This window comes from Electrophorus electricus, chromosome 15 (assembly GCF_013358815.1).
Source record: "Electrophorus electricus isolate fEleEle1 chromosome 15, fEleEle1.pri, whole genome shotgun sequence".
Lineage (NCBI taxonomy): Eukaryota > Metazoa > Chordata > Actinopteri > Gymnotiformes > Gymnotidae > Electrophorus > Electrophorus electricus.
In genome coordinates this window covers 10,241,517-10,255,780 of record NC_049549.1, presented here as the reverse complement: position 1 = coordinate 10,255,780, position 14,264 = coordinate 10,241,517, and the positions used below count along the sequence as shown (strand labels likewise).

General features: G+C 41.4%; 2 protein-coding genes across 2 annotated transcripts; one reads left to right on the top strand and one right to left on the bottom strand.

The window, feature by feature from the left end:
• Positions 1-1,213: 1,213 nt before the first annotated feature.
• On the top strand, positions 1,214-3,444 carry LOC118242576 (collagen alpha-2(IV) chain-like). The gene is made up of 5 exons (XM_035534366.1): positions 1,214-1,337; positions 1,454-1,570; positions 1,870-2,058; positions 2,489-2,772; positions 3,036-3,444. Exons 1-5 carry the CDS (start codon positions 1,214-1,216, stop codon positions 3,282-3,284), a joined length of 963 nt encoding a protein of 320 aa, XP_035390259.1. The 3' UTR covers positions 3,285-3,444.
• Positions 3,445-4,944: 1,500 nt separating this feature from the next.
• rhbdd1 (rhomboid domain containing 1) lies at positions 4,945-12,325 on the bottom strand. Its single transcript, XM_027028407.2, has 8 exons — positions 12,087-12,325; positions 9,952-10,104; positions 9,426-9,705; positions 9,055-9,187; positions 8,009-8,097; positions 7,548-7,604; positions 7,266-7,457; positions 4,945-6,407 (listed from the first exon to the last, which is right to left on the bottom strand). The coding sequence occupies exons 2-8, from the start codon at positions 10,102-10,104 to the stop codon at positions 6,307-6,309; spliced, it is 1,005 nt and encodes a 334-aa protein (XP_026884208.2). The 5' UTR covers positions 12,087-12,325; the 3' UTR covers positions 4,945-6,306.
• Between the last annotated feature and the right edge of the window lie 1,939 nt (positions 12,326-14,264).

The window sequence follows — 14,264 nt, the reverse complement described above, 5'->3', positions numbered from 1 at the left end:
TGGCCCACCAGGTGTGTGTCTGTAGAAACTCATACGGGTTGGCAGGAAATCCTGTATGTTAGATTCATTCTCTGCCAAGTCTCTGTCATGGCCAGGGTAGGTATGTGATATAGTCCATTTAGGACACTAATATGAAAAATGTTTTTGTCCAATTATCATATCAGTTTGATATAGTGTTTATCATGTTTTCAATGCCCAACCCCATGCCAGAATGATAGGACCATATTATTAATATAATGGTGTAATCACTAGTGAGACTGCTTTATTATTTAACTGAATCTTTTTATTCTAAAAAAGACAACGGAAGAAAGTCAGTCAGCTCTTTCAGTGTGAACCTTGAGTGCTACTGGAAGATGTAACAGTCAAGTCCAGTCGCCCAGCTGATGTAGCCATAACCATCTCTGTCATCTTTGTCTGTCAATCTTAATAGTAAGGACAGGCCTGTTATACAAAGCTCATTAACCCTCATTTAGAATGACCTCCAGATTCCAGTTCCTACGTTAACTGAGTGGTAAACCACCGTAACCTCTTCTGGTGATCAACTTTTTTATATATGCAGAATTGGTACATATCGCAATACCATAGTCAGCACAAGCAATGGTCAGGTACTAGTCTGTGACCCCTGTGTGACTGTGGGTTGTGTTTAGGACAACCGGGGCCTAGAGGACCATCAGGTCTGGCAATTCCAATCAATGGAGACAATGGTGAACCAGGACAAAAAGGTAACCCTGGATATAAAGGGCAGCGAGGGCCTCCTGGCCCCCAAGGGATTGCAGGACCTCCAGGCAGTCCAGGAGATAAAGGTAACATTTAGATGTTCAGTTTGTGGTTGGAGTCAGTATGTACTGGAATCAGAGCTGTGCACTATACTTGGGTTTTATCCATTTCATGAGGTGCGAAAGGAGACCTGGGGTATAGTGGAGAGCCTGGACCCCAGGGTATGTGTGGAGATCCAGGCCCCTGTGGGCCAAATGGCCCTAAAGGAGTTCAAGGAGACCCAGGTCAGCACTTATTAAGGAACCCTTGGCCTGAGCAGACCACCACTGAACAACTAGCAGATACTCTATACATAGACAAAAATACATCGGTTCAAGAAATCAAATACATCAAAAACTGCACCTTTCTTATTTCTCTCTCGCTCAAGGTCCTAAAGGAAAATCTGGTGATGTCATTTTGAAGAAAGCAAACCCTATTCCAGGTCCCCCTGGCCTCCATGGTTCCCAAGGCCTCCAGGGCTCCCTGGGAAATCAAGGACCACCTGGCCAACAGGGTCCAGAAGGTGCAGACCCACTTGTGCTCACACATACACAGATGCTCAGACACGCAAACATTCGCATGTACACACATGGTCAGTCACATATAAAAAATATAAAAAAACGGAAGGTCTGTGTGGTCATGGGGAATTTTTAGTTTCCCCTGGCTTCCTCTCATCATTCTTTATTTTTCATTCCAGGGGAGAAAGGGGAGAAGGGAGCAACAGGACACCTAGGTTCATCAGGAAACCCAGGAAGCACTGGAATCCCTGGAGATCCCGGGGAAATGGGTCCAAGAGGATTAATGGGGATTAAGGGTGTGTGTGTGTGTGTGTGCGTGTGTTTGCATAGCAATTAGCCTTCTGGTTTTTAACTCATGGCACATTTTACGAAGGTCATAATAGCCCAGACTGAATTCTTTATCATATTTATTATCTATTTGTTGTTGGGGTTGGCTGATACCAAGCTCAACTAGACTTGACAAGCAGGGTCATTTAGCTCTTCAATATCTGGCTCAAATATATAAAGAAATTAGATTTATGTAGGCAAATTACACACAAAAATAACTCATCTCTACTATCTTTCTCTCTGTCTCTCGCCCCCTGTCTCAATCTAGGTGCCCGAGGGCCCCCTGGAGACACTGGACCCCCGGGGAGAAGATCAAGGTTCAACTTTGGCTTCCTATTGGTTAAACATAGCCAATCAGCAAAAGTACCTGAGTGCCCACTGAATACGCTGAAACTATGGGAAGGATACAGCTTGCTTTACCTTAAAGGGCAAGAGAAAGTGCACAAACAGGACCTTGGTATCTGCCTGCCTCAAACACCACACGCACGACCTAAATGCTGAATGTAATCATGCAATTAATAACAGCAAAGTAGCAGCACACGTTTCATTACCGGCTTTACCAGATCTAACAGAGTGGAATATCGGACATTATCAGAGCTCACATAGTGCAATACATGCATCCCTCTGTCTCTCTGCTGGTTATATTATACTGAGACTGGCAGGTCTTTCTAAACTAAGTATCTGGTTTAGGTCAGTAGTTTTTTACTAAGAGATGACTCAGGAGAGGAATCGGGAATTTCGGAGGAATAACCCTAAACTGTGCAGTGCCGTAGGTCTCCTTGCTTGGACTGTAACACCCTGATCTTTACCATTGTCTGTTTTATCTATATTTGTGTGTGTGTGTGTGTGTGTGTGCGTGCATGTGGGTGCTTGCGCATGTATATCAGGTCAGGCAGGTTCGTGTGTACAGTTCTTCAGCACCATACCATTCTCCTCCTGTAACCTGGGCACATGTAACTACGCCAGCCACAACGACAAATCCTATTGGCTGTCGACCACAGCATCGTCACCCATGTTGTCTGTGTCAGAGCTTGACATCGAGCCACTCATCAGCAGGTGTGTGGTGTGTGAGGTCCACTCACCTGCTATCTCCCTTCACAGCCAGACCACCTCCTTACCTGACTGCCCCCCAGAATGGAAAAGCCTTTGGCATGGATATTCCTTCTTTATGGTTAGTCCGTGTGTTTGTGTGTGGTAAATGCATGTAGTGAACCTGTGTGGAAAATGTGTGTACATGTTATGTAAATGTAAGCGATCCATATCCATAATATTTTATGATCTGTGTGTGGTGTTCACATCGTTGTACAGGGTGAGCAGTGTTCACTTCGATGTGGTACAGGGTGAAGTATGTGGGAATGCAATTGTGTCTAAACGTAAGATTCAAGCCACATTTCCATAATTTTCACATGAGCTGACGCCGTTGTCTCTCTCTAGCACACAGGCTCCGGAGACGATGCCGGTGGCCCGACGCTGAGGTCATCAGGAAGCTGTCTGCAGCTTTTCCACACCCACCCAACCTTGGAATGCGAGGGCTCCCAGGGTACCTGTAGCTACTCCGAGAGCATCTACACTTTCTGGCTCACCGTGAGCAGGGAGGGATTTGGCTCCGGCCCTGATACGACGACCCTCAGAGGAGAAGCACAAAACGTTAGCCGCTGCAACGTCTGTATGAAGAACTTCTGAGAGCGAACCACACCCGCATCGCCTAGGCAACTGTTCGGAGTATGTGCTCTGCTTAAGTACAAGATATGGAACCACCCACAGGTCACTTCTTCACTCAAAAACAAAGAGCTAGAGAACCAAACAATTTGTGGCCTCTCACGTTGAAAGAACAACCGTGATGTGGGTTCTGCTCTTTCTTCTCTGCGCTCTCCCATATGGTTCTCTGTCCCCCGTACTTGTTACTTGTGGTGTGTGTGTGTGTGTGTGTGTGTGTGTGTGTGCTCTCGCACAGTTACAGAACACAAAAACGACACTTCGTCTTCGCTTTGGCTGTTTCACTGCCAGATGTTGCAGCCTCACAGGGAGGGAGGGTGTCCTGAGACATGCCTGCACACTTCACACACACCCCTGCTAATCTAGTATTTTATCAGTGTGTGTATTCTCCGTTGGACCTCAGTGTGCAGTGACTAAACATCACACATTCATATCATGGTAGAATTTGGCACCGCTTCCATTACTTTGCGGCATACCATCGACTGCCAAAGGCATCAAAGTGATTTAAGTCTCTAAAGCCGCAGGTTCAAACATCTTATTCCTTTCACTTTCTTCTTCTTTTCTTATTTCTGGGAAGGGCATGGATGGATGGCAGCGCCGGAGAATCACCTCTAAAAGAGGTTCATGTTGTTGCATAAACAGACAGCAGTTAAGTCTTTTCTGCCACTGACTGGACTCACTCTATTAAACCAACATGTCCTTAATAGTTTGTTACTCCATAATCTCATAATCCTGGACCACTGAACACAGAAGCCTACACTTTTAAAAATGTACCTTCCATTTTTTGGCAATACATACAATATGTAAATAATTTTTGTATCATTTGGCTTACTGTAATTTTTGTCTATTGCTTTGTATTTGTTTTAAGAGTAAATATCAAAAGAACAAATGTTAAAAATATTTATTTAGCAAGAGACTATTTGGTGCTATTTTGAGAAATATTGACAAAGGTGGAGAAGAATGTCCTTCACAATCAAGCAAAGCATGTTTGGGAACAGACTGCATATGTGTTGAGTACTCTAACAGTATCCATAGCTATGAAGCGCATGCACACATTCATACAGGAAGTAATCTTTTGCTTGTTTGGCACTATATATCTTCACCTCAGCATCTTTTTCCTTTATAACTTAGTTCCATTTGCTGCATGTGTCCTTTTCAAGAAAAAAAGATAGAACACCCCACCAGCGGGTAACTAGTGTGCTCCATTTGCAGGACATCGACACAGGCGTGCAGTTCTAATCTCCTGTGCAGTAGAGCTGTCCAGAGCTCCTCGAGTCTTGCTCAAGTGTTTTCCCACCGTAAAACAAGCAGGATTAAAGCAGGAATAAATCACTTTCAGTGAGCAATGCTCACATGATCTTATAGTCACTCAGGAATTTATAAAACAGCTAAATGTCCATGTCATGTGTTTATAGTGTTGTTTGAAAGTCACTTCTGGGGACCTTTATTACACCAGTACAAGACACTGCTCAAATGTCAGAAATTAGTTGCCATGAAAAAACCAACATAAAGAATTTTGTTTTTTTGTATGCTTCATCCTTGTTGGATAACATGCTCACTAACATATTCATTTAGGCAATTACCAGTGTTCTTCTATTAAAATAAATGATCATATGTGAAATACATGTAAGGTTTAATTAAATGCATTTTATTACAAAGTAAAATGCTGTTTGTGTAGTTATTAAACGAAATAATACTGCTGTGTACTCACTTCTTATAGCACCTTGTACATGTACAGTTAAGAGTCAATGGTCCTTCTGTTTCCATGCACAATATGTGCTTGTTGTCCTCTGTTCCTTCATTAGCGCTTCAGGTCCAGTCTGACCACAGAACCCCTGTTGGCTAGAGCTTTCCTGGTCATTAGGCATGCACTTAATTTTCACACAGAGGGAACCCCACCCCACTAACAGCCCTATACCCAGAATGACACCAGAACTATAACAGCAATGATGCCCAGTCACCCAGTCACGGTCACCAGGGGTTGTGTGGTCAGAAAGTGGCCAGTGATGAACAGGGTAGAGGGTAGCTAATGAATATTGCACTGCGAATGACAGAGTCAAGAGTCTGTGCACTACTAAAATGCACTGACATACTACACCTAATTCTGTGGCCAGGGAGTGTAAATGTGAAACTGTATTTACAATAAAACCGGTTGGAGAATGTGAACCATATAATGTATCTGATTACAAGAACAATATAGATGATTTCTACAGCTCATATCTGAATTTATTTCACTGAATTGGTTTTATACAGTCATTGCTTTGGTGCAATTGCAAGAGTGGAATCATGGAATTTAAAACAGTGGGGGGGATCTTAAAAAGAAATTCAGTTTCAAAATATCACCAAAATGTGATTTATTCACTCTTTACAAAAATAAACTTTTGTCCTATTAGAAGCAAAAATAAGTTAAGAGCCCCACTGTTTGTGAAATGAAGGGAAATGGCTCCACCCACATTTTACAGTGCAGCCTACTGAGACAGCAGAGAGCTACTGCCTGCCAAGCATCTGCTGGAACAACTTTCTCACTTCATACCATCACTTAACAGACATAGATGACAGCCCTAAACATACCAGAAGGGCTCTAACTTTGGGAAGCAGGTATTGGCTGAGTTTCCTGTACACAGACTGCAACAAATATTCCATAAAGAATGTCAGGTAACAATTATTCTGAGGTATTACTATTCTTAAAGTCTTCTATCTGGGAAACTAGCTCAGGCTTTTTTCCTGCCACAATGCTAAGTTAAGACTGCAATTTTATGGATAATTAACTGAATCACTGGATAAGTAACTTAAATGAGTTACTGCTGAAATATATTTACGTATTTATGTACACAGACAGGCGCCAAGCAGTCAGTGATTAAGAATCCTCAGTGACAATCCTTTTTAATGCTCATTAGGCAAGAGAAAATCCCATTATTCTTCTGTTTGGCCGTTTTAAGTTGTTTCGGTTGTAAACATTTTAACAGTGTTCATGTGAAACTTGCACACTTCATCTGTCAAATCTCTGAAGTCGGATTTGGCGCATTTCTTCTATGGCAGGGTCAGAGTTGACCGTAAACCCATATGCAGGTCTGCTTTGAGTGGAGCCTCCTACAGGACACATATTTAAATACATGGTCGGTCAAAACACTTAGAGGTATTTAACAAACAGGATTTCTCAGTTATTTAAGACAAACGTCAAAACTCATTAATTGCAAGAGAGCTAAGCTACATTTCTACTAAGAACTCTTCACTCTTGGTATGAGCTATCCATCTTACTGAGATCTCCTGCTTAATGAAATACGCCTTTGATATTTACAGAAAACTCAGTGACAATGGAAATGAAGGGCTGAATGCAAGTCTATTATACAACCAGTAGAGGGCACCAAACACAAACTTTGTCCCTAAAAGGAATTCTTGAACAATAATAATAATATAAATTTTAAAATATACCTGTATGTCTTTTTTTTTTTTTAAACAGCAAAGATGAATGTCTACCGTACATATTAGTGATAACATTTTACTATAGAGATAAATCTTACTAACATCTTTTAACATCTTTTCAAGAAAATCATGAAGAATCAGTGTTTCTTAACACTACATTCATGTTGGCTTGACAAAGCCTTCTAAAAAACTCTAAAGTCTGCAGGGAAAAAAAACAGCACTGAGTGCCCACCATGCTTAGGTTGGCCAGATTCTACTCTGGTAACTTATGTGACAACAAGTAAACATTAGTAGATAGAAAAACTGAATGTTGGCTTTGCCTAATCAACATAAATAGCTAATAAACCATTCAGATGCCCAGAACTCCTTGCTTAGTTAGGTTATTAGGCCTTATCAAAAATTAAATCAAATCAGATCTAGAAATCTTTTTTTTTTAAAAAAGGTCTACTGTCTGTTGAATACCACCAGTGCAAAATGTGAGTTTTACCAAGTCCTTATCTCTCTCTTACCCATAATACCTCTTACCTTGATCTCGCAGGCTGGCCCTAATGGCTGCGTCATACTGCTCCTCTTCTGATAGGCCGGCCGTGTAGGAGTGCTGGGGGGGGGCAGTGGGTCTGTTTGTGTAGGGGGCGCTAGAGCTGTAGGAGCCATCTGAGCCCTGTCCATAATAGGCCGGATTGTTCGAAGGGTACGGCATTCCATATCCGCTGTAACCTGCAGAATGGGATTGGACTGGGTAACTATTGGCAGGGGCTCCTCTCCATTACTACTGCCCCCTTTAAAATGCTCGTGGACTCAGTTTACCTGAAGAGTTATAGTATGTGGAAGGTCTGCCAAAGATTCCATTAGATGTTATAAAACCTAGAGGAACCAGAGGAGGGTTGTTGGCCAATAAAATTGGGAGTTTTGGTGGCTGCATTATATTATGAATCATTCTGACTTGTAACTAAGAGAAAGAACTGAGCAACCAAGCAAAGAAAACATACATGTATACAATGACACACAGCAGTCTGCATACCATCAAATCTTTTCCTTAAAGACATTACAGCAAATAAAACTTTACACATTTTCTCACAAGCTGTGCAGCACCAGAAAACCAAAATGCTGCCCTTCAAATAAACCTGACACAGACACACACATGCGCGCACACTTTCATACCAGCACAGCTGTTTCAGCGAACACACGCTCGGTAGGGAATCCTGTTTACACCTGAACGTCTACTCATCAAAGAGACAAAAGAGGGTAAAACACACACACACACACACCTGCACATGTCTTCATAAGTGTCTTGAGGGGGCCAGAAGTGTAGAGAAGGCCAACTAAGATACCAGCAAGGTGACCGACGAATGAGGTCCTGGTGGGAGGGAGAGAGAGAGTGTTAACATGCTTTATGTTCCCACCTGGGTTTCATGTTCACACACTGACATACTGTAATTATGAGCCCACTCACAGATGCTCCATGCTAACTGCTGTCAAGAAAGGAAAGGTCTGAAAGGCTGTAATTACACACACCCACAAGCTGGCCGAGGGAATGTGCAGAATGACCAACCAGACATCATCTCCAACACACTTGATTAACCCAGATTTCCTCTTCTTTTCAGAGTTTTCAAACAGAAGCTAGATGGTTCCTTTAGAAAATATCACAGTACTACCCAGCATTTGCTAGAGATTACCACAGCAATTATCATCAGCATATTATAAGCATAATATTGTGGACATGTTTGTATGAGAGCACTAGGTGTTTAACAACTGAATACAAATGTTACAGCATTTAGGACAATACTGAGAATAGTGCCTGTGTTAATATTTATACCTCACATACCCACTAAGATACAGCTCGGCCACAGAGACAATCCCCCCACCCCTTTTTGTGCATATTATTAATATTAGTGTTGGTATTCATTTAAATTCTGTTGTTTTCTGACTGGGGTGGGTCTGGGAGAAAGGGGAAGTGCTGGAGAAAATGTGAGGGGAAGGAAAGTCTTCTCGCACATTTTTACACTTTTTTTTGCGCATTCTGTTTGCCAGGATGCCTGTGGGTTGCCAGGTTTGTTTAAAATACCTATTTTTTTTTAAATAAAACACAACAGGGTTAAGACCTTGATAATGAATAATGAACCTAAAATTTAACCCAACCTGGCATCAGTTACCAAGAAGAAGGCTACAGGCACTTGGCCGCTAGCATACTTGTCTAACAATATTCATCAGATGTATGCTCTTTGTATGCTAAAGCTTTTACACAGGCCTAAAACAGTTTTGCAAAAATCGGGAATTTTCCATGGCATGTTACTCATGTGAGTGTGTGTCTTACCCTGGGTTCATAATGTGTATAAGGATTAGCTCCACCCAGCAGGCGTAGCGATTGGCTAGAGGAAATCCCATGATGTATTTAACTCCACCAGGATTATAATAATTATTCACGACTTTCAGCCCAAACAGAACACCTGTAAGAGATGGGTTTACACAGTGACTCCACATGTCAGAGTTTTTCACGCATTACGCCTCATCTAGGGCCTCATCTAGTGAAGCTCCTACACAATCTTCACAAAATGAGACAAAATGTGGTAGGACCTCATCTGCTATGTCCAGAATGCAGGAGTTTCTAATTAAAGTTTAAAAGCTAAATATATATTCACATAAACACGGACACATCCACATGCATGTACACACACATGCACTGACCTGAGAACCCTACAGCACACTGCATGCTGTAGGATGGATCCTCCGTCAGCTCTGAGAGTCCTGCCTCCAGAAGCAGGTAGACCAGTCCCGTGAGCAAGGAGAAGACGGACAGCAGGTAGGCGAACCAGGCGCCGCCAAGCTGACGCTCCAGTTTGATGCCTTTCCAGAGGAGGGACACCATGTTGAAGTAGAGGTGCATGTCATCGATGTGGTGAAACGGTGAGAGGAGGAGACGATACCAGTCCCCACGCCAATACGCCTGCTGCACACTCACACATGTCTGGACACATAATACACACACACACACACACACACACACACACACACACACACACCATGTCAGCGGAAACCCTTCACATCTGGTCACAGAATAATTCTAATCTTCAAGCTTCTAAATTTACAAAATAATTGGCCAGGAATATCACTCAAATAAAAGGCCTGTTTCATACATTTTTGTTTCAACTAAGTGCAGCACCACCAGTATGTAGTGTATGGGAGGCACTGTCGTTAAGGGTCACATGACTACCTGTAGGAGGGGCTTGGCAGGAAACAGGAAAAGATAGACATTGACACCCAGTGTTGCTAAGGTAACAGGAGGAATGTTGTCGAGACCCAACTGGAACACCTGAGAGGCCAGCAACAGCAGGCCAATATTAAAGCCACGTTGCCTGCTACGCATCTGAGAGACAACACACACACACACACACACACACACACACACACACATTAAAATAATAAGAATAACATTACAACACTGTTGCCTAGTAGTTATGTAAAACACACACAAATATTACAATAATAACAATATTACAATATTGTTGCCTAGTAGTCATGTAAACCACACAAACATAGAGATGTCTGCTATAGAGTGTTGCCAGCTATAGAGAACACAGCATGTGCCAAGCATCACCACAACCCCTACACAGGTCACAGACACACCCTATTCATGCACATATCTCCCATCTAACACCCAATGCAGAGGAAGCAGTTGGAACAATACTGAACAGAAATGAACACACACACACACAGCTGGTTGTGAACACAAATGCACACGCACACACACAGCTGGTTGTGAGGGTTTGAGAATGTGAACAATGCACTGAGTGAGCAATGCTCAAACCACAGAATCCTTAAGAGTGTAAATGAGGATCAGACCTAATAACCTACACACGCGTACACACGCTCATGCCAGATCAGTTTTGTTACGCCTACAGAGAAATAGAACTTTCCACATACATCCTGTTTTTTCCACAGTCTCCACCCTTTGATAATGGATAATGAAAACAGTTGATTCATTATCAAGGGGCAGAGACCAGGAAAAATGCCTTTTACAGAGGGGGTCATGGTATATTCTTAATCTCAATACTGTGTATCCAAATGGGATGAATGAGAATTTTTCATTATCATGTTTTTTTTTGCAAAGGTTTGTAGGATTATGTATTTAACTATTAATGTAATCATTAAAAATTTGTTTAATTTTCTTTAAATTGTATTTTATCAGTTCTCCTTCGACTCTGTACACATGTAACTCGTCTTTCACTATATTGTGGATATCAACTTGTAATATGATTGATGACATCAAACACTTGCCACACCTTGATGACGTGGCCAAGGGGGTGACCTTTTATCACTGTATATAAGAGAGTTGATGTTTCAAATGTTACAAGTATGCTGATGAATGCCTAGCAGCCAAAACATGTCTCGTCCTGAGTCAAATAATATATTATGCAGTGATTTATGACAGCAAGTGCTGTCCAAATTATTACTCATTGGTAAACTTATTGGTAAACTAATATATCTACTTATTGGTAAACTGGGATGTTCTAATCCTGTCACTTCACTTCTCTGCTGTCACTCAGGTTTGTTGATGGAGCGCAGTCGGAGTGCTGATGTTCCAAGGTGTCCTCATGCCTGTCTGTCCTTCTGGCTCCATCCTTATAGCTGTGTTGCCATAGCAACATCCGCCGGAGTCCATCTTTGCACATTATAGTTCCCTAATTTACACACTCTTGTACCAGGACGTGCCTAATAATCCATGATCTCTTTCTGCCGAGGCACACCTGCTCTTCATGTCATGTTACTGAGCCCCCAGCCAACTACTCCTCTGTTGCCCTTGATGGACGTTCTCATGCGGGATGTGCTTATTTCTCTATTTTTATTGTTATTATTTTCCCTCGCTTTCACTATCTATTCTGATCCTTATTGTTCATATTGTTGCTGCTATAGTGTCTGTTGTCGGCCAGAGTAGGATGACCCCCCTTGTGGTCTTGGCTACTCTCAAGGTTGCTTCCTTATGCTCTTGTCAAAATAAAATTCAGTGTCAAAACTAACGTCAGCACGAAACTGATAACATAGTGTTAAAGAACTGCTGCGATAAGACACAACTGCCAGGTCATTTAGCTAGCTAGCTAACCAGCATGACCATGGCGTACAGTAAACAGCTGTCATGATAATGGCCTTTAATCTATTTAAAAATAGACGGTTAATCTAGCCAGCTAGTAATTAAATAGCTAGAATGCTTTCTCTGCAATTAGTTAACTAACAAGCCTAGTTAGTGAATAATAGGTACGTCGCTCAAGCCGATAAACTTTTAACAAACAATGTATTCAAAGTTTTGCGGGAAGAAGATAATCTTTTACTTAATCTTTAGTGTCAACATACCTTTGAAGGCTTTGAAGGGACCAAAAACCCAGATTCTCATACGACACTTCCGGGTACTCTTTGTTGTGCTGTCGGAGTTGCAGTAGGTTGTAAAAAGCAGTCTTAGATTCTGGTGACTTCTCTCAAAACACCTAAAGTAAATCCCTTGACATCAAAATGGGTTTTGGCATAAAACACGTCAGCGTATAGTGTAGTTTCACATAATTTCATCAGATAAGATTCACGCCGGAAGAAAACAATACCACGTGATCATAAACGGAACCTTTTTTGAACCAAGAATTTTTTGGAACTTTGTTGGAAAAGTAGCTACAAAGATTTAGTAATTCAAGTAATCCTGATATGAATTTTAAGGCCAATTCCAGAAATTGTCTGAGTGAGTCATAAAAATTTGCACTTTTCTACCGTCGGGAGAAAGTTGGGTGCTTTATAACTGTATGACATGACTTTCAAGGACTTAGAGCTCTCAAATATTTTTTTGAAAGGAATCTGAAAATAATAATCAATGTATAACCTAATAGTGTGTGTCACATTACAGCCTATGATTAATAATATATTCAATATTCATATTTGTTTTTATTATTTACTATAAGCCAAATGTGGGGCATACAAACAACCATACTGAAATTGCTAATGTATCCAGTGTCATTATCGTTTTCAAAAATCATTCTGTTGGCCAGACTTTAGTTATAGAAAAATATTAATAAATAACGTACATTCATAACTCAATTTGACACACACCTTTTATTTTGTATACTCTTACTCTGGGTTTTGGCCCACCACAAACATTACTGTTTGGCTCATTAAGCTAAACTTTTAAATGAAGCCTAGAGTCTGCAATTATACACCCTTAAATGCACCTAAGTGGCTAATGAGTGCGTAGGCTAATTTTCTAGGAAATACATTGAATAAATGTTATTTGTAAATTTGAATCCCAACTGTCCAGTTCAAGAAGCCCATTGGCACAGGTGATGAAGGACTTCCTTTTAAGAAGTGTGCTAAAAGTGCCTGTGGGCGTTTCATACAGCTGCGTCTTCAAAGCTTTGGCCACACTGTCAAACATGCATGTACTGTACTTGATACATATAGAAATCATGTAAGTCTCAATATAGCATAGCTAGGATTTAAAAAAAAAAAAAAAAGTTCCACAGACATGATTTTATATATATATATATAAATCATGTCTGTGGAACTTTTTTGCTAAAATGTCTTTATATACAGAAAAAGAAAGAAAGAAAATTCTACCTCTAATATGCCCTTCAACCCAATTTTAACAAAATTAGTTCTAATCTAGATTGCTGACCAGCAGCGTTATAAGTACGATATGTTACAAAATGTCCAAGGTCATCAATAGACAGAGACATTTCTAGTCCCATTAACTACAAAGGACACAGCTCTCCAGAATTACAGCAGCACTCAGTAAATACAATAATGGCAATACAAGCGGAAAGAAAATCACCTTGTTCGCCACTTTACAAAACCACAGCACCTTCGTAAAATGTGCAACCTTATTGTGAATTCATTGCTCATAGACTTTTTTTTTTACCTTCGTTGCATTCTATTCATTTTACCAGTGGGGGCACTATTGAGAGAGAGAGAGAGAGAGAGAGAGAGAGAGAGAGAGAGAGAGTTGTCTCAGTAAATGTTTGTGCAGACTGGATAAAGTGGAGAGATTTGGGAGGAAATCAGCGAGTACACAGTATGAACCAAAATGGGGCACAAATGATGTAAGCAGACGAGGCAATGTCTGTGTTGTGCTGTGTTGCCACGACAACTGTTGGGCCAGCAGCAGTGTAGATGCTGGAGGAATTAATATGCTGTGCGCGTGTGTGTGTGTGTGTGTGAGAGAGAGAAAGAGAGAGAGAGAGAGAAAGAGAGAGAGAGAGAGAGAGAGAGAGAGAGAGAGAGAGAGAGAGAGAGAGAAGGTCCTCCCAATTGCTACTGTACAGGCGGGCTGAAGAGACTTGATGTAAAAGTTATGTTGTGTCAGCATCTGTCAATGCTGTTTGAATGTGAGAGCACCAAATTAGTTACTTACTCACCCCCACCCCCTGTTACATTCGCAGCCATCCACAGAGAAGACGACGGAGGTGGGGGTAGGCAGTACTGGGCATTTACACCACAAGGATTCAAACACCATCTCTGGAGGGCAATGACGAGCCTAGTACTTCGCTGAGAGTG